We start from the raw sequence: 24648 nt of genomic DNA, 5'->3' as shown, positions 1-24648 counted from the left end.
AATCCTGCCCAGTGCTAAACTCAGTCCCTCCAGCCAAGGATTTTTACATAGGAGGGCTCAGTCTGAAGCTGGCCTGCAAAACTTCCCCAACCTGTTTTCTTACCAAGGAGTGTGAAAATGAGAGATCACACAAGGCTTTTAATGGCACTGAATATATCCTGCCAGTGGAAGCTGAAAGGCAGCCGTCAGCCCAAATTCAGGCTCAGAGTTGCATCCTGCTGTATTCTGTAAGATCCAAGTAACAAGATAGGATGTGTGAATTGATACCCCAGAGCTGACGTAGAAGAGGGAGCTGTGATGAAGCCACAAAGATTTCTCATTTTAGAGCAAGAGCATCTTGATCATAATTTGTGAAGACAGGAGCTGTTGTAGCTTCACAGGCAGCAGGAAGCTGCACACTCTGCTGGCCAAGCAGCCCTTGGCAACACACAGACTGCCAGAATCCCACTGGTGGTGTGTCTTTATATCAGTACCACTTATGCCTGCTGAAAGCAGAGTGACCTGACCACTTAATCTCAGGTCTCCTTGGAAACTGTGAGCAAAAAAGATCCCTCAGTATTTTTGGACAGAAGCAAAATCTGCATAGGCCTTTGAATCAAGCCACTGTTGCTGAGACACTCTCAGTCACCCCCAGACTTGCTGTCCTGTTACTTACTGGTGTTCTGTGTGTCTCTGGACTGCAGGACTCTGACTCTCCGAGACACTCAACGGCATCGAACAGCTCCAACCTCAGCAGCCCTCCCAGCCCGGTTTCTCCTCACAAGACCAAGAGCCTCTCCCTGGAGAGCTCTGACCACGTGAGTTGGGACTCATGAACTGCTCCAGCATTCAGATTTGGCATCACATCAGCTTGCTGTTCCCATGGCTGCCCCTTCACTTGCTCCAGTTCTCACCTTCATCCTCCTAACCCTCCCCATTCCCTGTCTGAAAAGGATCTGGGAGTGGGGGACAGAGGAAGGTGAAAGCTGGTTGCCTTCAGCACCGTTTGGCATTGCCTCACCTCCCCAGATCTGACAGCAGCAAATGAGCAAAGCTAGGGTGTTGGTAAATATCAGATGCTGTAGATTTGTATTAGTATTGGTTTCATTTTTGTGGTTACAGCTGCTTCATTTTTAAAGACATATTTATCCCACTCCCCTTCCACTTCCCAAAAGGTAGCGTAAGTAGACCAGACCAGTATCAACAAGAGAAAATTCAGAGGGATTTTGTTTTCATACAATAGCTCATTGTACTGTACAAAAGTAGCACAGAGACCCCTTCCCCTCCATGGGGAATGATCAGTATGTCAGAGGCACATAAAAGCTTTCAGCCACCACGTTTGAATGTCAATCTGATTGTCGCCAGCAAATCCTTATTAATTAAAATGATGCATATTTTACTACAGTACAGAGTTTAAATAAATACGCAGATGTTAGAGTAAAATACGTATGTATATATTCAAAGAAAAAAAGCATTGTGTATGCAGCAGAAGATGGATGCTTATTTAAGAGAGCCTTTAATTTAAGATTTGTGTTGTCCCTGTTTTCATGCTCAGTGATTTACAGACTTGGAGGCCTGGCTAAAACCTCCCGCAGGACAGAGATTCCGTGTGCGCAGCGCTCGCTGCACTGCCGGGACAGCCCCTGCAGTGCTCTCACAACACTTCTCTCCTTCTGGCTGTAGCAGAACTGAAGCTGTAATTCCTACTTTCCTCATAGCCCCCATCCCTTTCAAAAACAACAATTGGCAGCGAAGCCCTGTCCCGGCAGCCACGGGCGCCGGTCAGCCCGGCGGCTGCACTGGCTCCGTGCGCGCCACCTGTGAGCTGGAGCCGTGCAGCAGCTGCAGGAGAGGTCCCTCAGGCAGCAGGGGAGTCCAGTGCAGCTGCATTCAGCAGGAACTGTTTCCCTGGGTCAGGCTTTCAGCAGCTTTAACTCAGATGGGAGCAGTCTTCCACATCTTCTTGGCCATCCCTAAGCAGCAAACTCTTACTGTCATTACCAGACACTGGTTGCTAACACACATCAGCCAAACGAGTGCCCTTAGCTCAAAGCTGGCCCTGGCTGGCTGGCTTTGCTGTCACTGTAGCAACAAAGAACCTTGAAGACTGACCTCACACTGTTCACACTGTGGTAATCAAAGATGCCTGGTGACCCGTGACTGCTGCACTGGCAAGGTTGGTTTTCCTCTGCCCCTGCCTGTGCGGGGGTCTGTGCAATTCGCAGTTGTCTCTGTGTGCTCAGGAGCTGTTCGGTTCCAAAAGCAGGGCAGGCTGGAGGGCGGGAAGTATTGCAGTGGAAGACAGAGCCCGCTCAAGTTGGAAAAATAAATAAAAAGCAGAAGTGGTCACCCAGTTGGCAGAATAAATGAAGAACTGATACACAGATGTATGGTAAGAGGAAGATGTCTGTTCTCTTCAGTTAGCAAGGCAGATTGTGCTTTTCATTTGGGATGAGCCACTCTTCCCAGCAGTATTGTTGCTGACTTCATACTATGACCATACTCAAACACATAAGGGCTTTTTGTATTTAGAACATTGGGGTTTGTGGGTTTTGGAAACTTGTTATGGCTCTCATTAAACCATTCTGTATTCTTGCAGTCAGCAGTTATGTAGAGCTTCACCCACACAGAGGTGTTCGTAGTTTTGCAGTTTCTGTCTTTCCTAATAGAAGTTGTAGGTAAGTTTCAAACCATGTACAGTAATTTCCAGGTATGATCTAAATGTGACATAGGGAACAAGACACAGATCATCTAATCCATTTAATCATGCTGGGTCTTCTAGGTAAGATTTGTCTTTCATTCTGAATCAAGAGGTTTATCCAAGTTTAAGCTCATTCAGTGTTATTTTGGGACAGGAATTCAAGAAATTATTGTAGAAACCATGGCATCAAAAGCCTGTCTCTCTCCTATTTGGGTATTTCAGCGTAGCAAGCTGGTTGTATTGTTTGTTTTCACTTCAAACCTACTACTTAGGCAAGCCTGGCATTTGAAATTAAAAGCTTTAGCAAACAGCAAAGCATCTGAAAGTAATTCCTTCCAGAAAAGTTTATGTATTTCTGAGGGACAGATAGGCAGGGCGTTATTGGCATTATTGAAATTCCACATCAGCTTCTTTTTAAAGGCTGCATATTGCTTCAAGTATAGCCACTGCTTTTTCCCCACAATTCCCTTGTTTTGGTGAAGCATGTCCACACACTTTTCAAAGCCTTTGCAGACTAGTTTTGTATTTACTGTATGTTGTATTTAAATAATAATCTTATTTTGATGTTGAGAGAAGGCATTTAAAAGTAGTCATTAAAGACAGAGCAGCCTGCATAGCAGTCCCCTGAGAGAGGGTCACAGGATCGTTTTCCATGGACTTTTTTTTCCCACAGTTGTGCTAAAGCTCTATCTGAAAATGGAACCCAAAGAGCCACCACACAGCAAACAATTAAACTGAGTAAACCCCTGGGTTTACTCCACTCCAGTGCCTGCAATCTATTGATACCAACCCCTGGCATTTTCAGGCAGAGCATAGGTCAACACTAAGCTCAGAGGATGAGAGCTCCACAGGCCCACACTGTTTGTACACTACAATGTCCAAGCCTCAGCAGTCGTCTCTAGGATTTATTTAGTCATTAGTTTCGTCCTGTGCATTTTTATACGTGTCTGTTCAGAAGAGAAGCAGCAACTGTTCTCTCAGTTGAAAAGCAAATGACCACATCACTTATTTGAAAAGAGAAAAATTGTCCTAGGACTTAAAAAGTTTTATATATTTGGGGACCATTTGGTTACAGATTCAATTTGAAACCACACCCATCTCTTTTTGTTGGTATGCATACTGCAGCTGAGCTTCCTAAAGACTCACTGGGCTAGGAAAAGTAGCTTGGTCATTTGAACTGTAAGACTCTTGACTGGTATCTCCAAGGCAGTTGTCTCCCGAGGTTTGACGTTTGCTCCTTTGCACTGTAGCACTGCTTCAACTTCACAGGTCGAGGGCTGCATTTTGTTCTGGGAGCTTAAAATCTCCCCCTGAATTCCTGACTGTGGCACATGTTCTCTGTACACAGGCTGTGTATCTAGCTGGTTTTTTTCCTTTTGGCTGAGACTGAAGGTATTTGTTTGCATTTTTGACAGTGCTTGAACAGATAGGTTGTTGGGGTTTTGCCTTTTTTTCCTCTCTTTTGATGGCAACAAGGATCTGAACAGATTCAGGCAGCTACTAAGGATTCCAGGTTATAGGATGGAATAGGCTTGGTAAATAGTTTTCCCCTGCACGTGTGCACACACAGGTATGTGGCTTCCTCCCACATTTCATAAACCCAAAAGCAGGGTTACAGTACTCTCTTCTCTCTTGCCTTTGGCCTGTAGAAGACAGCTGGTGGTTTCAAAAAAACATTCCTGAGACTGTGGTGAAGTAGTTGCTTCTTTTCCTCTCCATTAATTGCTATGGCTTCTTATGAATGTGCATTTTGCCCATTTAAATGAGTTTCAAAACTGAGTCAGGAATGTTCTCTCTTTGATTTTGATAAGTTACAACCCAGGTGTGTTATTCTCAGGTATATGGCAGAGGGAAGTTAAGGGTCTTGCCATACCAAAAAAGTCCAAAAGTGTAGTTTATTTATAGAAATGTGGTTTAATTGCACCTAACTGGTTCACAGTGTGTCAGCCTTTCCAAACAGAACTGTTGGATTATTAACACAGAAACAGATTCCGGCCCTGTGTTGTATTGCATGGCCAGACCCTGAATGACAAGACAAACATGCTCTGGGGTGGAAAAAGGTTCTTTTCCGTTTTATGAATGCTGTTTAATTTTAAATGAATGCATTAAGGGTGAAACTTACTGCAGTGCAAGTACCCACAGCTCCTGAGCCTTAGTCTGAGAATCAAAGTGGCACATAGCAATTCCTGCTGTGGGTTCTTTTGTTAATACGAGTCCATTCCATGGAGGAAATGGGACAACTTTTCTGCACTAACACAAGGTGCACCCTTCAGTGCACTTGCTGTTCACAGTTTATTTAAAAACACCCCCAGAAGCTGCTCTGCTGCAGGCTTTCCAGTCTGAACTCCAACTCCTCTCATTCCAGCCGCAGCTCAGTGCAACCTATTCTCATTCTCCATTTAAGACAGTCACATCTACAGGGAAGAAATCCACAAACCAGTGTTGCTATACCTGCCTTTTTATGTATGACAGTTTCATATCATTTATTTTTAAAATATGTTTTTTAGGTTTTTCATTGTAATATTATTGTACAGTTTTGCATGGCATAGATGTAATCACTTTTTTGTTTTAGAGTATAAAAGCTGACAAGTGTGCGTGTGGGGGAAAGATTCTGCTTTTTGCCTCTTCTCACTCTTTTGTTTAATGCCCTCAATGTTGTAGGGGACATTGTAAGAGATTCTCTGCTACAGAACAATGATGTAGATTCTTTTGCACAGAAATATTTAAGGTGGAACAGTCAACAATGTAAAAATGACTTACCACCAATATTTTATGTTGGTAACACACTTAATATTAACCTACTTTGATGTACTGCAATAAAACAGGGAACTGTTAGAAATGCAGATGTTCTGTCTTTTTTTCCCACCTCCCCACAGTAAGCTTTGAGGAGCAAATGGAAAGAGGAGTTGATGATATTCTTGAAGATACAACATGCTGGTTCTAACACATCTGCACAAGTGCACAGTGGGAAGAAAAGGAGTATGTGAGAAAATCTATTTCCCTTTAGCAGCTTTCAGAAAAAATAGCCAGATCCTTTTGAAAATACAAAGTCAAAGGCACTAGATACTTTGGTGTGTTGAACCACATTTTTCCTGACCTTTTTCTTAGGTCAGCTATGCTGTGATGACCTAAGAAATGGGTAGTTATGTAGTTGTAGTCAGTGTTTTTGGTGTTCCTCCTTCATTTGTAGTTACACATCAAATGCTTCAGCTGTCCTAGTGTTAGAGGCTGGATTGTTAGTGAGTTCTGAGCTACCAAATCACGTTGACCTTCATGCACTTTTAAGCAGATCTCAGAATACCTATGAAGTTCTGCATGTGCCCTGACCCTTTCCTGTCATCCACCCATTCCTCACAAGTCAGCCTGGAATTTTCCCTGTACCAGAGAGTGTTGGTACCTCTTTCTCTTCATTCATTCCCCTCTTGGTGTAATGTTGGAAATGGCCTCATCAGGCCTGGGGAAGTTTAGATATTAGGAAAAATTTCTCCACAGGAAGCTATGTGAAATATGGGAACAAGCAGCCCAGGGAAGGGGTGGAGTCACCATCCCTGGAAATGTTCAAAGGCTGTGTGGATGTGGCACTTAAGGATGTGATTTAATGGTGAGCAAGGCAGTGCTGGGCTCAGGGTTGGTTTTGATGATCTTAGAAGTCTTTTCCAACCTTAATGATTCTGGGGTAAGTCCTGGCTTTGGTGCCTGCCTCAGTCACCCCCTCTGCAGCAGGAATACAGGACTGGGCTTTAACTCATCCCCCACTGCCAGCCTGGGCATCCTTCCAGTACCAAAGCCTACCAGCAATCCCCTCCAGGAACAGGCACCATGATTCCCACTTCTTCCAAGGCCTTAGGCTGCCTGACTCCCGTTCTTCTCTTCAGTCAAAATGTTTACTTTCTCAGCCCTTCACTCCAGTTCCTGTGGATTTAAGCCCATGGCTCATCCCACTGAGGCAGCTGCTGTACCTCTGGGACATTCCCTGGTTCCTGTGATCTGACTTTTCCATCAGTGCTTTATTTCTGATTTCCCAGGGGGCCCCTTGCACATCACAGCTGTGAAGGTCTTGGGAACTGGGCCTTACAGTGTCAGGGATCTGGGCATTAGAAAAGCAGACACTGAACTGCATGTTCACTTCTGTTCAGTTCCTCAGCATTCATTTTCTGTCTTGATGCAGCAGCCAGGTTGACTAAAGAAAGAAGGTAGGAAAATCACTGCTACCAGAGGTTACCTGAATCTTGATCCTTTAGAATGGAAAACCACTGTCATTAGAGAGGCAGCTTTAATCTCCAGTTTGCCCTGAGCAAATAATAAATGTTTTCACGAGAGATTTTTCTAGTCCATATAAGCTTCTTGCGGCATAGAAACAGTCACATCCTCAACCCTGCAGGCGTAGTTCAAGCAGATGCAGTGGCTGGCACAGATCAAGTTTTCCTGCTCACTGTGCAATGTCACAACTTCTCTGACTCGAGGCCTGAGTTTCTAGCTCACGTTTTCTGCATGGCTGTTCCTCTGACATGCAATTCCTCTTGTCACAAATCTCTGGCCATTGTTAATACTTTCAGAGCATACACAAAAGGCCAGGAGAGTTAGGGACTGAGCTCTAATTAGCTCTCCTAATAAAGCAACATCTCAGCTTCTGCAAGTTGCTACCCTTTTGCAAATGCAAAACAACTCTGCTGTTCAGCTGGATGTCATTCCTGAACACTCTCAGGAAGGGGAATGTTTGCCAGGAGCTGAACGCTTGTCCCAGCACAGTATACACAAGATCTGGGCTCACAGGAACAAGTGCTTACTGGAAAAATGAACTGTAATGCTCCAGCTCACTCTGCCGCCCTTGCAAGTTCTCTGAACATGCTGGCCTTGAATCTTCAGTTTCAAAAAATCTGCTCTGAAGCTCATCTAATCTAATTCCCTTTAACATAAGCATTTAACAGCTCAAACTCCACTGTTTTTACAGCTGCAAGGTCTAGATCCAAAGGCGAAAAACTGAACATCCATCAGAACTCAAAACAAGCAAAGTTACTGTAACTTTGTACACTGATAAACTGCTTGATGCCAAACTGGTACTTCGCTGAACAGCAGAGTTAACTCTCTCAAAAGGTTAAGAATAATCTGAGCGGTATTTTGATTTAAACTGAGCTGCATCTTGTTCAACAAAGTCTTAAATGAAGTGGCTTATGTTTATGGCTTTGGAATAAAGGTAATACCGTGAGCTGTTTTCCTGTTTCTCAGAGGTCCCTCCTCAGACCATTTATTCACTTACCTGTTCTCTCCCTCTGAGGTGTCAGCTGTCAGGATTTCACACAAGCTGAAGTGGAAGATCAGACAGCCTGGGCTTTCCCGGGCTCTGTTAACTGAGTAGGACCAGCTGAGCCTGCTGGCAAATACCCGGCAGTGGCCAGACAAGGACACCTGGACTTGCCTTACAAAGCTCCTGCTAAGCCTCAATTCCAAGAGCCTCTCTCTCCTTCCCAAGAGGAGGAAAGGCAAAGAGCCTCGTGTTCAGGAGACTGTTAACAGAGTGATTAAAACAAAAGAGATTAAAAAGCAAGTAAATTACCAGGGATTTTCATGGCAAGACAGTGTTCAGGCTGATGTGGCTCCTGGTAAATGTGCCACCATCACAGTTAGCCCTAGTGCCACAGCTGCAAGGATGAAGGCATGAACAGACCACAGGTGGATGGCCAGGCAAGGAGAGCAGCAATTCCCTGAGCAAACATCTGCAACAAGAGGAGACCTGGGAACTGCTGCTTCTGCTCAGCTGCTGTCTGTCCCCCAGAACAGGACACTGCCCACCTGAGTGTCCACTCCCACATCAGAAGATGACACAGCCACGGGCAGCAGGGCCACCGCACAAGCATTTGTTTATTGACATCAGGAAGTCGAACAGTACAGGCTTTGTACAAAAACCTACAAAAGTCAATTTCCTAGCTTGAAAACTGTGCGTCTGGTTTGAAGTGTGACATTTCAGCTGGAGCTGGAGCTGCTCACCAGAGGCAGGACGTTTGTCTGCCTTGCTGCAAGTTCTGCCTTACAGGGAAATGCAGAGGAGAGGGTCTTAGTCAGGGGTGCAGCAAGCAGTCGGTGTCAGAGTTGTAGCTTGTCTAACTTGCCCTCAGGAAAGCTGATACCTACCAGATAGTGCAGAAACCCACTATTTGTGCTCAGATATAGCTCTGCTGATTACATATTTGACTCCCAGAACTGAGATGGGTTGTGAGACTGTGTTTGTGTGTGTGTGTTTAAAAGACTGGCACTCAATTCTCGGACTCTGAAAAAATTTCCTATGTTTAGCTTGCAAGCCAAGAAGAGGCAGAACGCATAAAACTTCTACTTACACACATACCCCTTGCATTAAATCAATGCCAGTACAATCCAGGAGGGTTCTCAGACTGCCACCACTTGACTTACAAAAACGTGGGGGAGGTGCTGGATGTGTCTGTGGTAGGGAACACCTTGGTATTTCAATCTATAAAGTCACAGTATTAAAACTACTTGAATTCCACCTCAGATTGAAAGAGGGAAAGTTTTTAAAAAACAATTTGTGGACAATTACAAATAGGTTTCAATACTAAATTCTGCTCTCATCCTCCTTCCCCTACTTGTTAGAAAACCCCCTCAATATGCAGCCACCATCACAACGTTACAGATGCATTCACGGTAGTCAGCTGGTGCCGTGAAGCAGCACAGAAGCACTCAGAGTTTTCTGCAACCTGCAGCTGTGCTGGAGTCGAGGTAGGACAGACACAGCAGGAAGGAGCAGCTTTGTCCTCATGGAATGCACACTTGGTTTCCAGGGCACTGGGCTGCTGCATCTCAAGAGGATGGAGAGCTGGGGAGCAGCGCAGGGGAGGCTTCGAATGCGCTCTGCAAGGCTCAGCTGAACTGGGCCCTCAGAACAAGACACGGTCCTTCTTACTACTCCTCTGGCTTCTTGCCCCTACTGCTCCAGTATTTGCTATAGGCCTCTTGGAACATGTTTTTGCAGGGAATTTTGGCCTTCAGTTTGGTGCAGATGAGGAAAGAGCCCCCCATCTTCCGATGAAGAGAATAAGTCTCCTCTGGCGGGGGGATGAGCCGATGCTTCAGCATGATTGGGATTAAACCATGGATTTTTTCAGTGGTGCTCTGGTTGCCAAAATCAAAAGGCTCCTCAGATGCAAAAGCCTCTCCCAGGATGAGGACAGCATTTAAGTGGGCATCTTCCATTTCCTGCCCAAAAGGAAAGAGAGATAAGTAACGCCACTAGCCATGACAACCACCAAGGAGGAAAAGAAATGCTAGTGCTGATAGAGCAGCTCAGGAGAACTAACACTGTCCACAACAAAGAGAACCTCCAGCCCCCAGCAAGGCTGAGGAACACTTGGTTCGTACAGTTTTGAGCAACGAGACCTTCCAGAAGACCATCTTCCCAGTCATGAAACTGAGGAGTTGTCATCACCTGAAGGGTCTTGCAGGGGAGGAGAAAGGACAGTGTTTTGGAGGGTAGCTGTATCCTCGTTACTTTTCTTGCTCCCAAAAGTGAAAACCAAAGCCAAAACCTTTTTTACCCTCCTTATGCTTATCAAAAGGGCTTTTGGACTAATACTTTTACAACATCAAGAAATCTGGGGAAGTTCACAGACCTGCAACTACCTTATCTGTGGCCAACACCAAAATCAGACCCTTCTGCTCCATACCTTGATTTCATAGCCAGTGAGGAATTTCATTTCAATAGACTTCTTCAGTACTCTCTCTCTGTCCATGTCAGCAGCTGCTTTGATTACCTGAGTAGAAGGAATACTTTCAGGAGAGCCAAGAGATGACTGAACAACATTTTGAGCACAGGACTGCTGCACAGGCCACAGGAGCACACGTCAGCACCACCCAGCTGCTCACTCCCTTGCCTCTGCCCTCTCTTCAGGGGCCTGCATGCTGGGCAGGTTAAGAGCTACTCCTAAAAGATCCAGCTCTTCACAACAGGGCTACACATGGCCCAGGGAATGTATGGCACAGCAATAAAAAGCTTCACAAATAGTCAGCCCCTGCCCCAAAGAAATAGCAGAGCCAACTGTGAGCAGCTTTAGGTGGCAGCTGCTGGCCTGGCAGCTCAGTTACCATGTGCAGAACATGGTGATCACACAGGAAGCACATTTGACTTCACATTGATTTATCTGTCTGTGGAGAAGCCAGAAATCTCAGGGAGAGGTGGGGAGCAAGCAACTCCTGCATATCCTCATGTAAAAATCACAGAATTGTGAGTGCTCTGATACAGGCTGTTGTTGAAGCCCCCCAGCACGCATCACTGCAGTTCACTTTTGTGAACATCCCAACTCAGAGAGCCAGCAGTGTATGTGCAGACAGCCAAGGCAAGGGATGAAACAGGAACAGAGATCGCTCTCTTGCCTCCAGCCCTGCTTCCCTCCACACCCAAAGTGTATTCCAGGGAAAAGTGATAACAGCTCAGAGATAAGAGTATTTGCAAAATCGAGTGCAGCTCTCAAGGACACAGTGCAAGTCCTCACCTCTATGTAGACATCTGTGAACTTCTCATCAAACCCTCGCGTTGCTCCAAAGTCCAGGAGGGCCACCTGGAAATGGACAAAGCCTGTATTAGAGACTCAACCATTCTGGTAGAACCTGATGTTAAGAATGCTCCTGGTTTCTTCAGGAAGCTCAGCTGGCTTTCCCAGCTTTCCTCTGCATCCCAACTGCCCCTGACTCCTTTATTCCCAGTGCAGCCCCAACAGCTGCAGCAGTACAGGGCTGAGGAGGAACCACTGCCAGTGCCCACACCGCACACCTGCCCTGCTGACAGCTCCACTCAGGCTGCATGTGCAGGGACACAGCAGCACTGAACCTTTGCCCAGCACTTTGCAGCACAGACCTCAGGAATAAAAAGCAATTCCATCTGCCCTACAGGGCACAAACAAGCAGCCAAACCAGTGAGCAGGAATTGCTACCCTTATCTTCAGCACAGCACAAGAGCATTTAACTGGAGAGTCCTGGCCTCAGGTGTGTCCTGTAGAGACTGCCAGCCTCAGCTTCCCACTGGCCACCTCCAGAACAGATCCTGAGGCTAAGGAAGTAGCTGTGACTGACCAAGGGCCAGGGTTACAGCAGCTCTGCTTTCCTGCTGAGCCCTAGTGCTGGGCAGACAGCACAGGGAAACCTCCCTTATCCCATGCCTCAAGGACAGGAATCTGAGAGAATCTCAGTAAGGGCTCATTAACTCTGGGAGTGGGAATAATCAAAAGCTGGTGAAAACCAATGTTTGTGTAGGCAGGACAGTGGCTGCTGGGGCTTACCTTGTGCAGCTGTGGGTCATAGAAGAAGTTTGACCAGTTGGGGTCAGTCTGCATGTACCGAAACTCAAACAGCTCCCGCAGACACAGCACCAGGATGTTGTGACAGATCTGCCAGAACAAGGAGACAAGAAACAAGTCAGGAGACGGGCAGCGAGACAGGGAACACAGGGAACACCAGCAGGAACCATCTGCTCTACACTGCAGAGCTGAAGGAGCACCTCTCAGCAACTCCCAGCCTACACCTGCCATGGGACATCCTTAGCAGATGGCACAGATGTTCCAATGCTCATCCAACTGCATTCTGATCCTGCCTTTTAACTTCCCAGCATTGACTACACACTGGGTGGCTGCAAGAATGGGAATTGTGCACGGTACACAGACCCACCATGCACTCCTGTGGGCTCAGCACTGACCCAGCTTGAGGGAGGAGCAGCAGAGCCACACCTCAGGAGCGACAGGCACAGAGAAGCAAGAACAGCAGTGCCTGAAGAACCCCCAGCTGGATTACATACTCCAGCAGAGCTTTTCTGTGAGAATTGCTAAGCTGGAGCCTGTGCAGCAGAAGTGCCCAGCCTCACTCTGCCCCTCTCCAGCTTCTGCGAAGCTGAGTGAAACATCATATCCAAGGTGGAAGGAGGAGAGCACCAAATGCAAGCCCAACCCTGCCACAGGACACTGCCATTTCAATCAGAAGGCAGAGGGTCAGCCAGACCAGTTGCTCATAGGAAAGAAGGGCTGCTCCTGCAGCAATCCCAGTTCACAGCCTTTTAAAATGAGTCCTGGTGATAGAGCAGCTCATTGCTGGGGACAGTCCCTAAGAGCAGGCAGCCAGCTCTGGCACAGCCTCAAGTCTAATGTGACACTGAGATCTGTTTATCTAGAGAAACAGACTCTGCCCTCTTCCCCAGCGACCTGCTAACAGCTGACAGCTCACACCACAAAACACACACACATCCAAATACCAGGACAGTTATTTCTGCCACTAGAACAGCTGTTTGTCCCACCACAGCACTCCAATCCCTGGCTATATTCAGCACCAACGCCTACCTATCCCCACATCCCTACTCTTGTTTACTGACAGGTATTTTTCCAGCAGCCCTGTGCAGCACAGGTCAGTCCTGTAGGAATGACACCCAACTGCTTGCACTGGGATGATTCTGCAATCTTGCCCAGGACAGCAGGTGCCTAAGACCCCTTCTTCCTTGCTGACAGTCCCTCCCAAGCTTAAGGTCATCAGAAATGGCATCACACAGCAAGGCTACCTCCCCTTCAGCTGCCCTTGCCATTCATCCCCTCCAACCCCTCCAACCCCTCCTTGCTGAATGCTGGTGCCTGTACGGCCCGAACAAGCCAGGAGAGATCCCAGTGTCACTGCAGCCTTCCCTAAACAAGTCTTCCTAGAGGCTCCAGACAGTTCCTGACTGCAGCCCTGCTCAGGTTTGCTGTGTCACAAGAATCCCCCAGTCTGGCAGTCACAGGCAGGCTGAGTACTGGGCTCTGAGCAAGGGCAGAAGCACAAAGTCCCCAATTTACCTCATTTCGAATCTCCTGGCTCAGCCCTTCAGCTTGATCCAAGGGAAAGCCAGACACCAGCTCCGTGGTCAGCACATGCTTGCTGCACAGCTCATCTATTACTCTTGGGACATAAAAGAAGGGGTGGTCTTTCAGCAGCTCCCTAGGGATGAAGAAAGGAGAGGACAAGGTTTAGGAGTCCTGAGAGCAGACAGACCCATCAGCAACACCTCACACAGCCCTTCACCAGCCTCTCCCCACACCCTGGCTGGGGCTGCCAGGATGTGTTTTCCTCAGCAATTACAACAGAGATTAAGTCAGCAGAAACCCTGCCAGTGACTTGCAGCTGCTGCCAGCTCCTGAGGTCACATCTCTGCCAGGGCAGTGACACTAAGAAGGCTCCTGGCAGGTGCATCAGGGGGCACTGGGCTCCTTTGCTCGCCCCACTTGGCTTCAGGGCCAGACTACACACAGGGAAGAATTGCTTTGCCAAGGGGAGCAGTGGCACAGGGGCAGTTCTGCAGCAGGACAGGAAGAGCATGCAGCCACCACATAAAAATAACCTGGAAGCCATGGCAAGCCAAGGGAGCAGGCAGCACTGGTGGTGGTAACTGCTTTAAGAGCTGAACTGAAAACCTCCTGGGCTGAAGGATGGGAGAAGTTAACAACAGGCTGAGGTAAGAGCACACAGGGGAGCACTGCAACCCAGCCTCAGGAGTTACTGCAGCACCTTCACATGTGGCAGAACAGACAGACTTGCACGGAGCAGGGAGGATAGGTGATCACACTTCAGCTGACTGAAGCCATGCCCAGCTGAGACAAGGTGGTGATTGTGTGAGACAGCTCCAGCCACCACCATGCACCCTGTGCCACATGGCAGGGCACAGCAGTCAGCTCCCCACCATCCCTGAAGCTCAGCAACCTCCTCTGCCTCTCTCACACACACACAGAAGGGGCTGAAGGCAATGGTGGGAGCATACTGGAATTTCCTTGCACAGGCAGCTTCTCTCAGGTAGTCACACTCCAGGGCCAGCTCTCTGCTCACGACTTCAATCAAGTGCTCTGGGAACAAACCTGAAAGCCAAACAGCACAGGAGAGGGCAGGCTTAGAAAAAAGGATCTCCTCAGGCTGAGCTTTCCAGAGCTGCAGCTGAGGAGCAGCCTGCTATCCAGCCAGCTCAGAGCTGAGGAGTACAGGAGGCCCCAGAGAGCCAAGGTGTATTTCCAACTAGGTGCAGGTTGTGCAGTAATCCCAGGCCCAGGCTACACAAGTGCTCCTAAGTCAAAGTAATCCACACCACTGCTCTATGCAGCAGAGCTCTGTCCCGCCCCAGCTCCCAGCCCAAGCTGTCTGTTCCTGCTATTGGCATGGCTCTGCAGGGACACACACCAAAGACAAGCACCCAAACACTGGGCAAAAGCAGCAAGAACAGGCTCCAAACAATATCTGCCTCCAAGTGGCAGCAGGCACTGCCAGGTAGAAACAGTCAGCATGACTAATACGGTGCACTGCAGCAGCAGCACGTAGCCAGGGCCTGAGATGCCAAGCCCAATCCTCTTAGTCCTGAAGTTGGAAAACCAATCTACTTCTTGGGCCAGACACAGCTGGGGCTGCAGCAACCTCTGCAGGGCCCTGCCCAGCCACCAGAGAGAACAGTCCCACATTTTGTCAGCCCCCAGCCTGATTTTAGAGCAGCGTTTGTACAGTCCCACTAATATTTACAGCTGCTGCAGGCAGGTATTTGGAGAAAGGAGTGGTAAGTCTTGCATTCCCCTGAGGGAAAAGGGACTTATTCATGTGCTGGGACACTGAGCAAGTTCCAAGTCTGATAGTACTCCACAACTCAGATTGGAAATAATGGAGACCGTCTGGGCAGAGCACCGAATGGCAGGCATGGAGGGCTACAAGGAAACATGGAGAAGAGTGAGTTCTGCCAAATGTACCAGAAAGTAATGGGACAAAGCAAGACTGCCTCACCTGAACTGCCCACCCTCTAAGCCTAGAAAGCCATCAAAAGTGAGTATTCCCAGGCACTTTGAACTTGGCTAAGAATCCCTGTGGGTCTGTCTCTATAGAGAGCACACAGAGACAAGTGCAGGTTACTCTGGCAGATGTGTGCATACACCTGGCCAGAAAACACACCAGTGTACCTCCCACCCCACCAAGTGGGGCCTGGGGCAGGCACGTGCCCAGCAAAGGCAGCAGCAGCTCTGCAGCAGAGCAGGGGAACAGAGCATGGCTCCCCAGGCTGGCCCTGCACCCTCTGCTCACATCTACTCCCTCTCCTGCTTTCTGCAGGAAATCTGCTCCTGGGCAGACTTTGTATCCTTTCCCTTTCCCCAGTCTTTGGAGGGACACATAAAATGCACTGCTTGAAAGGGGTTGGCAGAACTCGACCTGCACCAGTGGGAACACAGGGTCTCTGTCTTTTTACCTTCAGGGAGAATATTGCTCATGCTCAGGACAGCCATAAGGTTGTTGACATCACTGTTGATGCTCTGGGCAACTCCAGGGTACTGTGGGACAGAATGGGAGAGGGCAGTGTGGAGATTAGATGACCTGGTTGTACAGGGCATGATAAAAACCACCTGGCTCAGCATCCACTGCCCCCACATCACAGCCACCTACGGCCTGGCCATGAGCCAGGGCATTCCAGAGCCACTCAGCCCTCCTCTGAAAGCTTATTCAAAGCCCAGCATCTAAACCAGGGGACAGACAGAAAGGCTAAGATGCAGCTCCTCGCAATCAGAAGGGCTTGTTCAGATGCTCTGATGGGAATTCTTCCAACACATGGCAGGTCCTCAGACACACAGGTCTCAGAGCAGCCACGGCAGTCAGTCATTTCCCTCCCACAGCTGAAAGCACACAGCCCTGGACGCCCCAGTGTGTCACTCCCAGCAGTAGGGCAAGTGGTCAGGCCAGCCCAGTCCTGGCAAAGGCACCTCCTCCTGTTCTCACCTTGTCTGTCAAGGGAAGGAGAATGTGTGCTGATGCCAGAATGGGAGCTTCTGCTGCTGTTACCTTGGCCTGACTTCAGACAGTACTTGGGACACAAATGGCTTAAGAAGACATCAGCATGCATTGATACTATTTCTAAAGTCTCCCCACCCTACAAAAACCTGCCAATGAGTTGATCAGCTTTGCCTGGGACACTGCTCAGTCAGCAAAAGACCTCACTCCTTGGGATTATAAACCATGCTGTACAAAGAGCTTTAGCTAGAACTTAGTTTTGTTGGGAACAGCCACTTGAGGTTGCTGACACCCAGAAAGGGGCCTGGGGCTTGTGCACATCCCAGAAAGGGTCTGACCTATGGAGCAGGTGGGACCCTCCCATACAGCCCTGAAAGTACCAGCAGTCCCTCAGCAGCATTATCCCATACTGCAGTGAAATATCTATGGGACATCCCCTGTGCATCTGGACTCACAGTGGCTCACGCTGCAAAACTTTCCTGTATTTTCCACTCAGCTTGCACTAGGTAAGACATCTCATCTTCACTTGCATTAAATGTTTCCTATTTGTCTAGCAGTACCTGTAGCTCCCCTGCCTTTCTGTGAGCACAAACACGACGTGGCTGGTCTGTAAAGCCCACCTGAATTTTCATGGCAACTTCTTTCCCGTTTTTCAAGCGTGCCAGATGAACCTGACCAATCGAAGCAGCAGCAAAGGGGCGCTCTTCAAAGGACTCCAGTTTATCCCTCCAGCTGGGGCCGAGATCATTGTTCAGAGTTTTCTACAAGTAAATAGAAAGGATCAGAGTATGAGAAGCAAAGATTTAAGACTTTCAGTCTTAGAAATCACATTCCTCTGAAGTGACTGAGTTCTGAGTACCCATAACCTGCTTTCTAGATCAGCCCCTGTGCCTTGTCATTGCACCCCCAGGCAAGGAGTGGCCCAGCCAGCAATGCTGCCCCAGCACTGAACAGGTGCTGGTCAGATCTCTGAGGGGCTCTGCCCTAATCTTGAACACAAACACTGCTGCCTTGGCAATACAAACATTTTAGGTGCCACTTGCTATCTTCCAGAAAATGAGCAAGGAAAATGAGTTAGCTATTCCTCCTCTTTCTTCATGCTGCCAAGCTGAACAGAAGCAATCCAGGCATGCCTCTCTTTAAGGCACTACTGACAATGAAACATCACAGCCTGCTTTAACATCTTTTTTGCTACTCTGCCAGACTGCTGTATTTAGGTTCTAGCTCTGCTTAGTGTCTTTCAGAACATAAGTAGTGCTGGCAGTTCTTTTTGCATCACCTTTACACAGGAATTTACAGAGAACATATACACTGGGGAAAGCAAACTTAGTTCACTTCATTCTTGATGGCAAGTTAACCAAAATGGCAAGGACAAAGCTGCTGCTAATTTTCCAGCAGACTAAGGCTTGTAAGTCTATTTCTAAAGTGGGATGTAGACATACCTAGACATCAGCTTAAGACCCACAAGAAAGAAGAGGAAACACACAAGGAGGCTACACTCAACAGGACCCTATAACAGTATTTGTGTGCAGCATCCTGCTCCATCAACATCAATCTCAGGACATGAAAAACTCCCACATTCTTTCCCCTCTCCCATCTTTTGAGAGTAAAGACAGCACATAATTGAGAGAAGGAATCACACATTACCCATAACTGAAAATATGTAACATTATTGAAATATTCTTTAAAATCCCCATCCACCTCCCTTACTAGAGCACATCACAGGTGATATTTTTTTTCTGTCCATTGTCCCTTTCTCTGATAAGCACTCAGGAATACTCCTCACCATCATCTGTTTTATTGGCATGAAGTCAGCACTCTGACGTACGCGCTCAAAAATCCTCTGGAGGTGGGGGTTGATGAAGGCATCATCTGCCAAGGGAAAGCACACAGCAGTCAGAGCAGGCATTGCACTCTTCAACACACAAAGAAACATGCTCCTGCACTCAGACGAGCCAGGCTGTCCTGCCCCAGGCACACCCCAGTGAAGGTTTCAAAAGTAATTCCTTAGTGTTTTTGGTGTGGGGACAGGCTGCACAGACCAAGAGCAGAGTGCTCTGCCTCTGCCACACACCAGCACATCTTCTGGCAGGCAGCAGTACAACATCCAGGAGAGGTCACTGCCTCACAGAGACACAGGTCACAGAGGGGACCCTGGAGAGCCAAACACACACTCCAAGGTGCCCGACGTGGTTTAATCCAGTTCATTTTAAGGGGCAGCAGCTCCTCTAGAACGCTGTGCAATGGTAAAACAGCACTTACACAAGTATTGAACTCTTGGAGAGATCAGGATTCGGCATCTGCTACTGTAAACAACTGCCCAAAGGCAGAGCAACTATACATGGGCAGAAGAGAACACAGCTGAGACAAAACTTCTAAATCAGAAGGACTTGGCAAGCAAATATTTATACTCATAAGAGAAGGGGCTGGAGCATCTTGAAAGATTAGTCTTCTGCTTGAGCAAAGGCTTCTACAACAACTCAGAGAAAAACTACCATTGCTGGCAAACTTTTCATTTCATAAATGATTACAGAGGATTCAGATTTATGTGCTGCTCTCCCAACACTGGAAAAGTCCAGGCTATAGGCCTTGATCCTGAGAACTGAACCAACACATGTGATTGTGACATTGAAACAAAAATTTACTGTTCCTCTCCAAATACACATGTATGAACCACCTTATGTCTATCCCAGGAAAAAAGAAACAGTGACCTTAAGAGGACTGTCCCGAGAAGAAGGGTGGAAAGAAACAGAGAGAAAAAGATAAATAATGCAGAGATGTGACATTAACGCTCAGCATTGTTTACAAATTCCCACTGAAGCCACAGCAGCATTTAAAAGTACTAAGAAAACCCCACTGTGGAACCCACAGTTTTTAAGAGGAGCTCCCACTGCATCGCTGGAAGCTGCAGAGGAGCAGGCTTTGCAGGAACAGTGAGCAGAACTCCTGCTGTGACGTTACAAATGCGCAAGAAGGTGAGACATCCCATTTCTGTGTGCACTGTAAACACTGAAAGAAATACCTCCCCGTCACTGATGGGAGATCACTGCCCAGCCCCTGAACTAAAAAATATTCTCAGGGCTATGTGAAGGTGTTAACAATCATGCTCCAATGTGTCACCTGCACTGCCAAGGGTGACAGGGCAGAGGGAGAATGGATCTCACTGAGAGCAACTCACGCTCCCAGAAGCTGTGTCAAAGCATCAGCATCTGCCACAGGCATTCAGGATCAACCTCCTTTATTCTGGCATCCATAAACCTCTCAAGGGGTTTCAATCCCTAGTCTGAGAGGGCATCCATCCTTAGCTGGGGTGCCTGACCACCCCCACCCTTTGTTCATGAGCACGTCAAACAGCCAAGAAACCTGCAAGTCCAGGCTGACTGTACAGAAACTCAGCAGCAATGTCAAAAATCGGTCTTGGAAAAAATCAGCCGTGGAAGCAACTCTGCCAGAGCCAGCCTTACAACATGCTCATGAGTAAGATTTTACGTCTTTGTGGTCAGCTGGTGAGGCCTTACTGGAACAAAACACAAAGCAGGAGCCAAGGTAGGGCACGCTCAGCTGGCAAATGCAGCTGCCTTTCCAACATCTCCCAGATCACAGAATGACTGTGATCCCAGATCATTCTGTGCATGATCTTTAGGAATGTGGGTCCCTAACAAATCCACTGACATCAGGGAGACACAACAGACATCAGGGGTTTTAAGGACACTGCTTTGTGACTTGTGCTGAGCTACAGGGAGCCCCTGCCCCACTTAGCACCCAGACCTGCTGACAGACGCAGTGGGTTCAAACTCACCAGGCCACAGAGAAGCCCATGAAGTGGCAGCACCTGCATGAAAACCTCCTGTCCCAACAGCCACCCCAAGAAACAGACAGTCTGCATTGTTGATGGTGTCTGATTTGTTTCACCACAGCTGTCCCCCAGCAAGGTCACCATGGGCCTGTGTTCTTGCCAGGCACAGCAGAGCCCTCACACACACAGCAAGGGTCCAAATGAGGGCTGGGTACAACCACCAAGGCTGCTGAAGGCCTGTTCCTGACACCAGAGTGAAGTCAATCAGCAAGTATTTGACCCTCCTGCCAGAGCACCGTAACATTAGGAGACAGCAGGCACGTTATAAAAATCCAGAGCATTTCTGCTCCTCACAGCCAGCCCTTCACAGCTCCCCCCTCTGCACTCACATCCAGGCCTGGGGCAGCTGTGACCAGGCTTGGGCACACAGCAGGCACAACTCAGTGGTGTCCCACAAATCTGAAATTAATCCCACCTATGGTAGATGAGTTTAACTGCAGAGCTGATTTCCAGGCACGGCTTGCTCAGCCCACATGCCAGAGGCCCTGGAAAGCAAGGAGCACAGGATCCTCCTGGATCTGCACTGTGAGCCATCAGTGGCAGAAACCTGGCAGTTTCTAGAGGGTGAGCAAACAGCATGTGGGTGGCAGCCTATGACACAGCAGCTGATGCCTCCCACCAGGCTCTGCCAGGTGGCCACCAGCCTGGCACCCAGCTAAACCAATTGATTAGCAAACGAAATGCCAATCAGGGCACTCTGGTACAGTGAACTGATCTTGTTTTGTTGGTGAGCCCAAAGTATTTAATACTTCACTAGATCCAGTCTCATCAGCTAATACCTACAAAAATCCAGTAGAAGCCAAGCAAAGTGAGTACCTCAAACACTCAGACACTTACTTGGTTTCAGAAACATATCGAAAGCTACTTCCAGACAAGTCTTACAGATATTTTTGGCTGGTTCTTTCCTCCCCTTTTAGTCTGGGCAGGAAGGCAAATTGGAAAGATCCAGATAAGGTTTGAACTGAGCACACCTGCCATCTCCCAGGGGTAACCTACCAGTTCAGTGCAGACACTGATGTCACTGTGCCTTCACCTGTGGGTGCTGGCCTCAGAGCTGGATGGGTTAAATAACAGTTTGAAGGCTTCTCAGGATGGAAATAAGTGTTTTATACCTGATAAGATGATCAGCTGTACTGGCCTTTCCAGTAAAGCTTCAGTGCCCACAGAGCACGTAAACCACAAACAGGTTGCTGTAATGGGAGAGTATTGTGGATATAACCTTGACCACTTTTGATGAACAAAGAACAGGGTCACATTCTTGTCATGACCCTCCTTTCTAGCAGGACACCTGCAATTGGAGTGTAATACAGCTCTGCCTCTTTACAATTGCTTGTAACACAGACCCTAAAATTCACAGTGTTACCCTACTGTCAACCAATTTCAGTTACACACAATCAGGACACAGAGAGTGGTGGTGTATAAGTGCATGCATCTATTTATTTCATACTGGGATTAGACAGAACTCAAACGTTTCCATCACTGCTCTCACAGGAGAAAGCCATTTGTTCAGAGTCTCCATATTCACTTGACACTGCCCGACTGCAGACAGCTGACCCTGTGTCACAACTGGCAGCACTAAGGACAGCTGAGGACCTGTGCTGCCACTTACCTTGAATGCTTAGCATCTGTCCCAGCTTCAGCGCCGCTCCCCGGACCTTGCACAGGGTCCTCACGATCCTTTCTGCATTGGCCTCTGACAGGAACGGGCTGGAATCCATCACTGCCTTCTTCCCTGAGGGCAAGGAGAGAGCATGAATGAAGAACACCCTTACCTCGGCAAGCTCACTCCACTGTGTTAGCCCCCATTCAACAGATTTGCACTTCCCTAGGGAAATCAAATCAGGAATCCACTGAGTGCCTTCACTGCAACCCAGGGGCACGGACTGAAGTTGTACACGTGGTTTGAGACAACTTTGACATCATTGGCTTGAGGGCCAGGAGCAGCGAGGCAGAGTCTCCAAGAATGTCTGTGCTGCTCTGCAAACTGTTTGGGATTCTGGGCAGACACTGCTGTGCTTGAACTCGCTGTGCCAGCCAGCACAGCCTAAAACACTGTGCAAAGGTGTCCTGAGTCCCACAGCCACAGCCTCAGAAGGGCAGCAGGAGCGAGCCACAGCACGGAGGAATCCTCAAAAACCTCTGAAGTACACTGGCACAGACCAACAGGCCTCTTTCAACCTCTTGGTGTGGAAGCTTGCACAGAACAAGGACAAAATGTACACACTCCAACACACACTCTGCTGTCCCCAAGCATGTGTACAGCCTGATGCCTGACAGGCTCAGAGAGGTCACACAGCCGTGCACACAACAGTGCCACGGTTCCAAGTATGCAACAGGGGGATTGTGTGGCGCAAGAAGCACTTCCCTCCACTTTTTTATTTTTTTATTAAGGGAGAGGGGAAGGAGACCCTGATTCTAGTTTGTGTTCCCTTTGGGAGAAGCAACCCAGAACTACCTTCCAGGGCAATGCCCAGTAGAGCAGGGACAGAGGGGGCAGGCAGATACCCACCCACCTCTTCTGCTGGGGCTGCAGATCAGCTGCTGACAGAGCCAAGCAGGAGAAAGGTCAGGCCTTGCAGCCAGGCTGCACAGCTCACAGCTAATATGCTGATCTTGCAGCCATATTGTTTTTAGAATACTTTAGAGGAACAGAGGACAGAGCAGCTGAAGTCCCCCATAAACAATAAGGAGCACTCAAAAAGGCACAGCAGATGAAAACAGCCCTGGAGATCTCAGACAGCAGATGGAAATTACTGGTATGTCCTGTGCTGACTAGAGCAGCCAGAGATCCCCTCCATCTCCTGGTACCTCTCAGGAAGGTACACAGACGGACTAAGACTGGCCAGGGGACAGGAGAAATAACAGAGACAGATTGAAGCAGCTGCTGTCTAAACTCTGGTAGCTCCCACAAGCTGGTACCATTTTCTGGAGGTGCCATGCATGTTACTGATCTGACAGACACCCTTCAGTCGCTGCAAGCAGCTGGATTGCTCACGGACCTTCCCTGCAGAAGTGATTCCACAGACCTCTCCACTGGCAGAGCACAGATGTGTCAGGCACAGGCTCTCTCCTGCCCTTCATCCCCCCTCTTTCCTTTATCTGTTTTGTGGGATAGCAGCAAGATGGCACTGCGTGTGGGACATCTCTCTCTACAAATCCCTGTCCCAAGTCAAGAATGTACAGGAAAGAGAGGAATAAAAACACCAGGAGTATACAGGACAGCCTCCTGCTCTTGAGAGCAAGATACAGGAAAGCAGGACAGGTCCAGAAAGCACCATTTCCAGCACACTGCAGTCCTTGGAGCACATTTTGCTCTGGATAATGGATGTAAGGAGACCTAGAGACTGAACAGGTAGACCTAACAAAGGCAAAAGGATCTGGCTCTGCACACTTGAAAAGCTGTCTCTCAAGTATCAGCAAAACTGTGTCCTTAGCAATGATGAGGCAAATCCCTGTATGAGATGACACAGGACCTAGGGAAAGTACTGAATCAAAGCCAAATCTGTCTTCAGACCAATGCACACAAAAACATCCTCCTTTGAGTCAGCAGCAGAATAACGGGGTTAGTTAATGATTAAAGCCACATCCAGAAGCCAATGAACCCTGACAATTTTAACTCTTATCAGAGAAAGAGCCAAACACAGGCAATCCCAAATCCTCTTCTGGCCAGCATCTCATTGAAGTCAAGGCTCCAGGGGCAACACCTGATCACCAGGCAGCCAAACAGCACGGGAGCAGCTCTTGCTTATGTACTTTGCTACAAGTGTGTGCATGAAGAGAAGGCGACCTGCAAACAAGAGTGGAAAGCAGTACCATGTCAATGGCAAGCAGAGAGAAAACAGACACAAGTTTCCAAGGCTGTGTGGGAAGGGAGCGGGGATAAAACCCACCACAAGTTCATGAAAAAATACTGCAATTTTCAGTGAGTTAACATTATACTCAAAGATGGCTGGCACCTTTTGGTGCCTCCCATTATTTCCTCCCTATCTTTAGATCACAAAGCTGGTTTCACCTATTTCCCCAGGGAAAGAAAAAAAGGCAAATAGAAGTCACATACAAGCTGTGGCAACATGGACACCTCAGAAATTAAAGCTCCTGCACTGGAAGGCAAATTAAGGCCCACAGTGCCTGGGCCTGTGAGTTATTCCACAGAACAGGCAGCAGGCAGACACCCTCACTAGTGCTTGACCCTCTTCTATTTTTTTTTTCCTTTCCAAATTCAGTATCAGCATGAACCTTTCCAACTCTGTGTGCAACTCACTGCTGCATCACTCCTTTTCCACCTTCTTTGCCACTGTCAAATGGAGAACTAGTGACTGGACTTTGTATTTGTTTTAGGACCATCTGC

General features: G+C 48.1%; 2 protein-coding genes across 6 annotated transcripts in view; one reads left to right on the top strand and one right to left on the bottom strand.

Annotated features, from left to right (window-relative positions):
* CDC42BPA (CDC42 binding protein kinase alpha) overlaps positions 1 to 5519 on the top strand; it is a 180341-nt gene extending 174822 nt beyond the window's left edge. For all 4 annotated transcript variants that reach the window (XM_063391149.1, XM_063391146.1, XM_063391145.1 and 1 more), the window contains one exon: positions 684 to 5519. In XM_063391149.1, the coding sequence (XP_063247219.1) occupies positions 684 to 815 (132 nt within the window). In that variant the 3' untranslated portion in view covers positions 816 to 5519. The remainder of the gene's footprint in view (positions 1 to 683) is intronic.
* A 3002-nt stretch (positions 5520 to 8521) lies between these two features.
* COQ8A (coenzyme Q8A) overlaps positions 8522 to 24648 on the bottom strand; it is a 43199-nt gene continuing 27072 nt past the window's right edge. For both annotated transcript variants that reach the window (XM_063391154.1, XM_063391155.1), the window contains exons 6-15: positions 21910 to 22032; positions 18231 to 18316; positions 17065 to 17205; positions 15909 to 15990; positions 14454 to 14547; positions 13495 to 13636; positions 11962 to 12069; positions 11179 to 11244; positions 10354 to 10440; positions 8522 to 9886 (exon numbers count right to left, since the gene is read on the bottom strand). In XM_063391154.1, the coding sequence (XP_063247224.1) occupies positions 9593 to 9886; positions 10354 to 10440; positions 11179 to 11244; positions 11962 to 12069; positions 13495 to 13636; positions 14454 to 14547; positions 15909 to 15990; positions 17065 to 17205; positions 18231 to 18316; positions 21910 to 22032 (1223 nt within the window). In that variant the 3' untranslated portion in view covers positions 8522 to 9592. The remainder of the gene's footprint in view (positions 9887 to 10353; positions 10441 to 11178; positions 11245 to 11961; positions 12070 to 13494; positions 13637 to 14453; positions 14548 to 15908; positions 15991 to 17064; positions 17206 to 18230; positions 18317 to 21909; positions 22033 to 24648) is intronic.

This window comes from Prinia subflava, chromosome 2, assembly GCF_021018805.1.
Source record: "Prinia subflava isolate CZ2003 ecotype Zambia chromosome 2, Cam_Psub_1.2, whole genome shotgun sequence".
Lineage (NCBI taxonomy): Eukaryota > Metazoa > Chordata > Aves > Passeriformes > Cisticolidae > Prinia > Prinia subflava.
The sequence above is the reverse complement of the archived record's forward strand: the minus strand, read 5'-3'. Positions and strand labels throughout refer to the sequence as shown.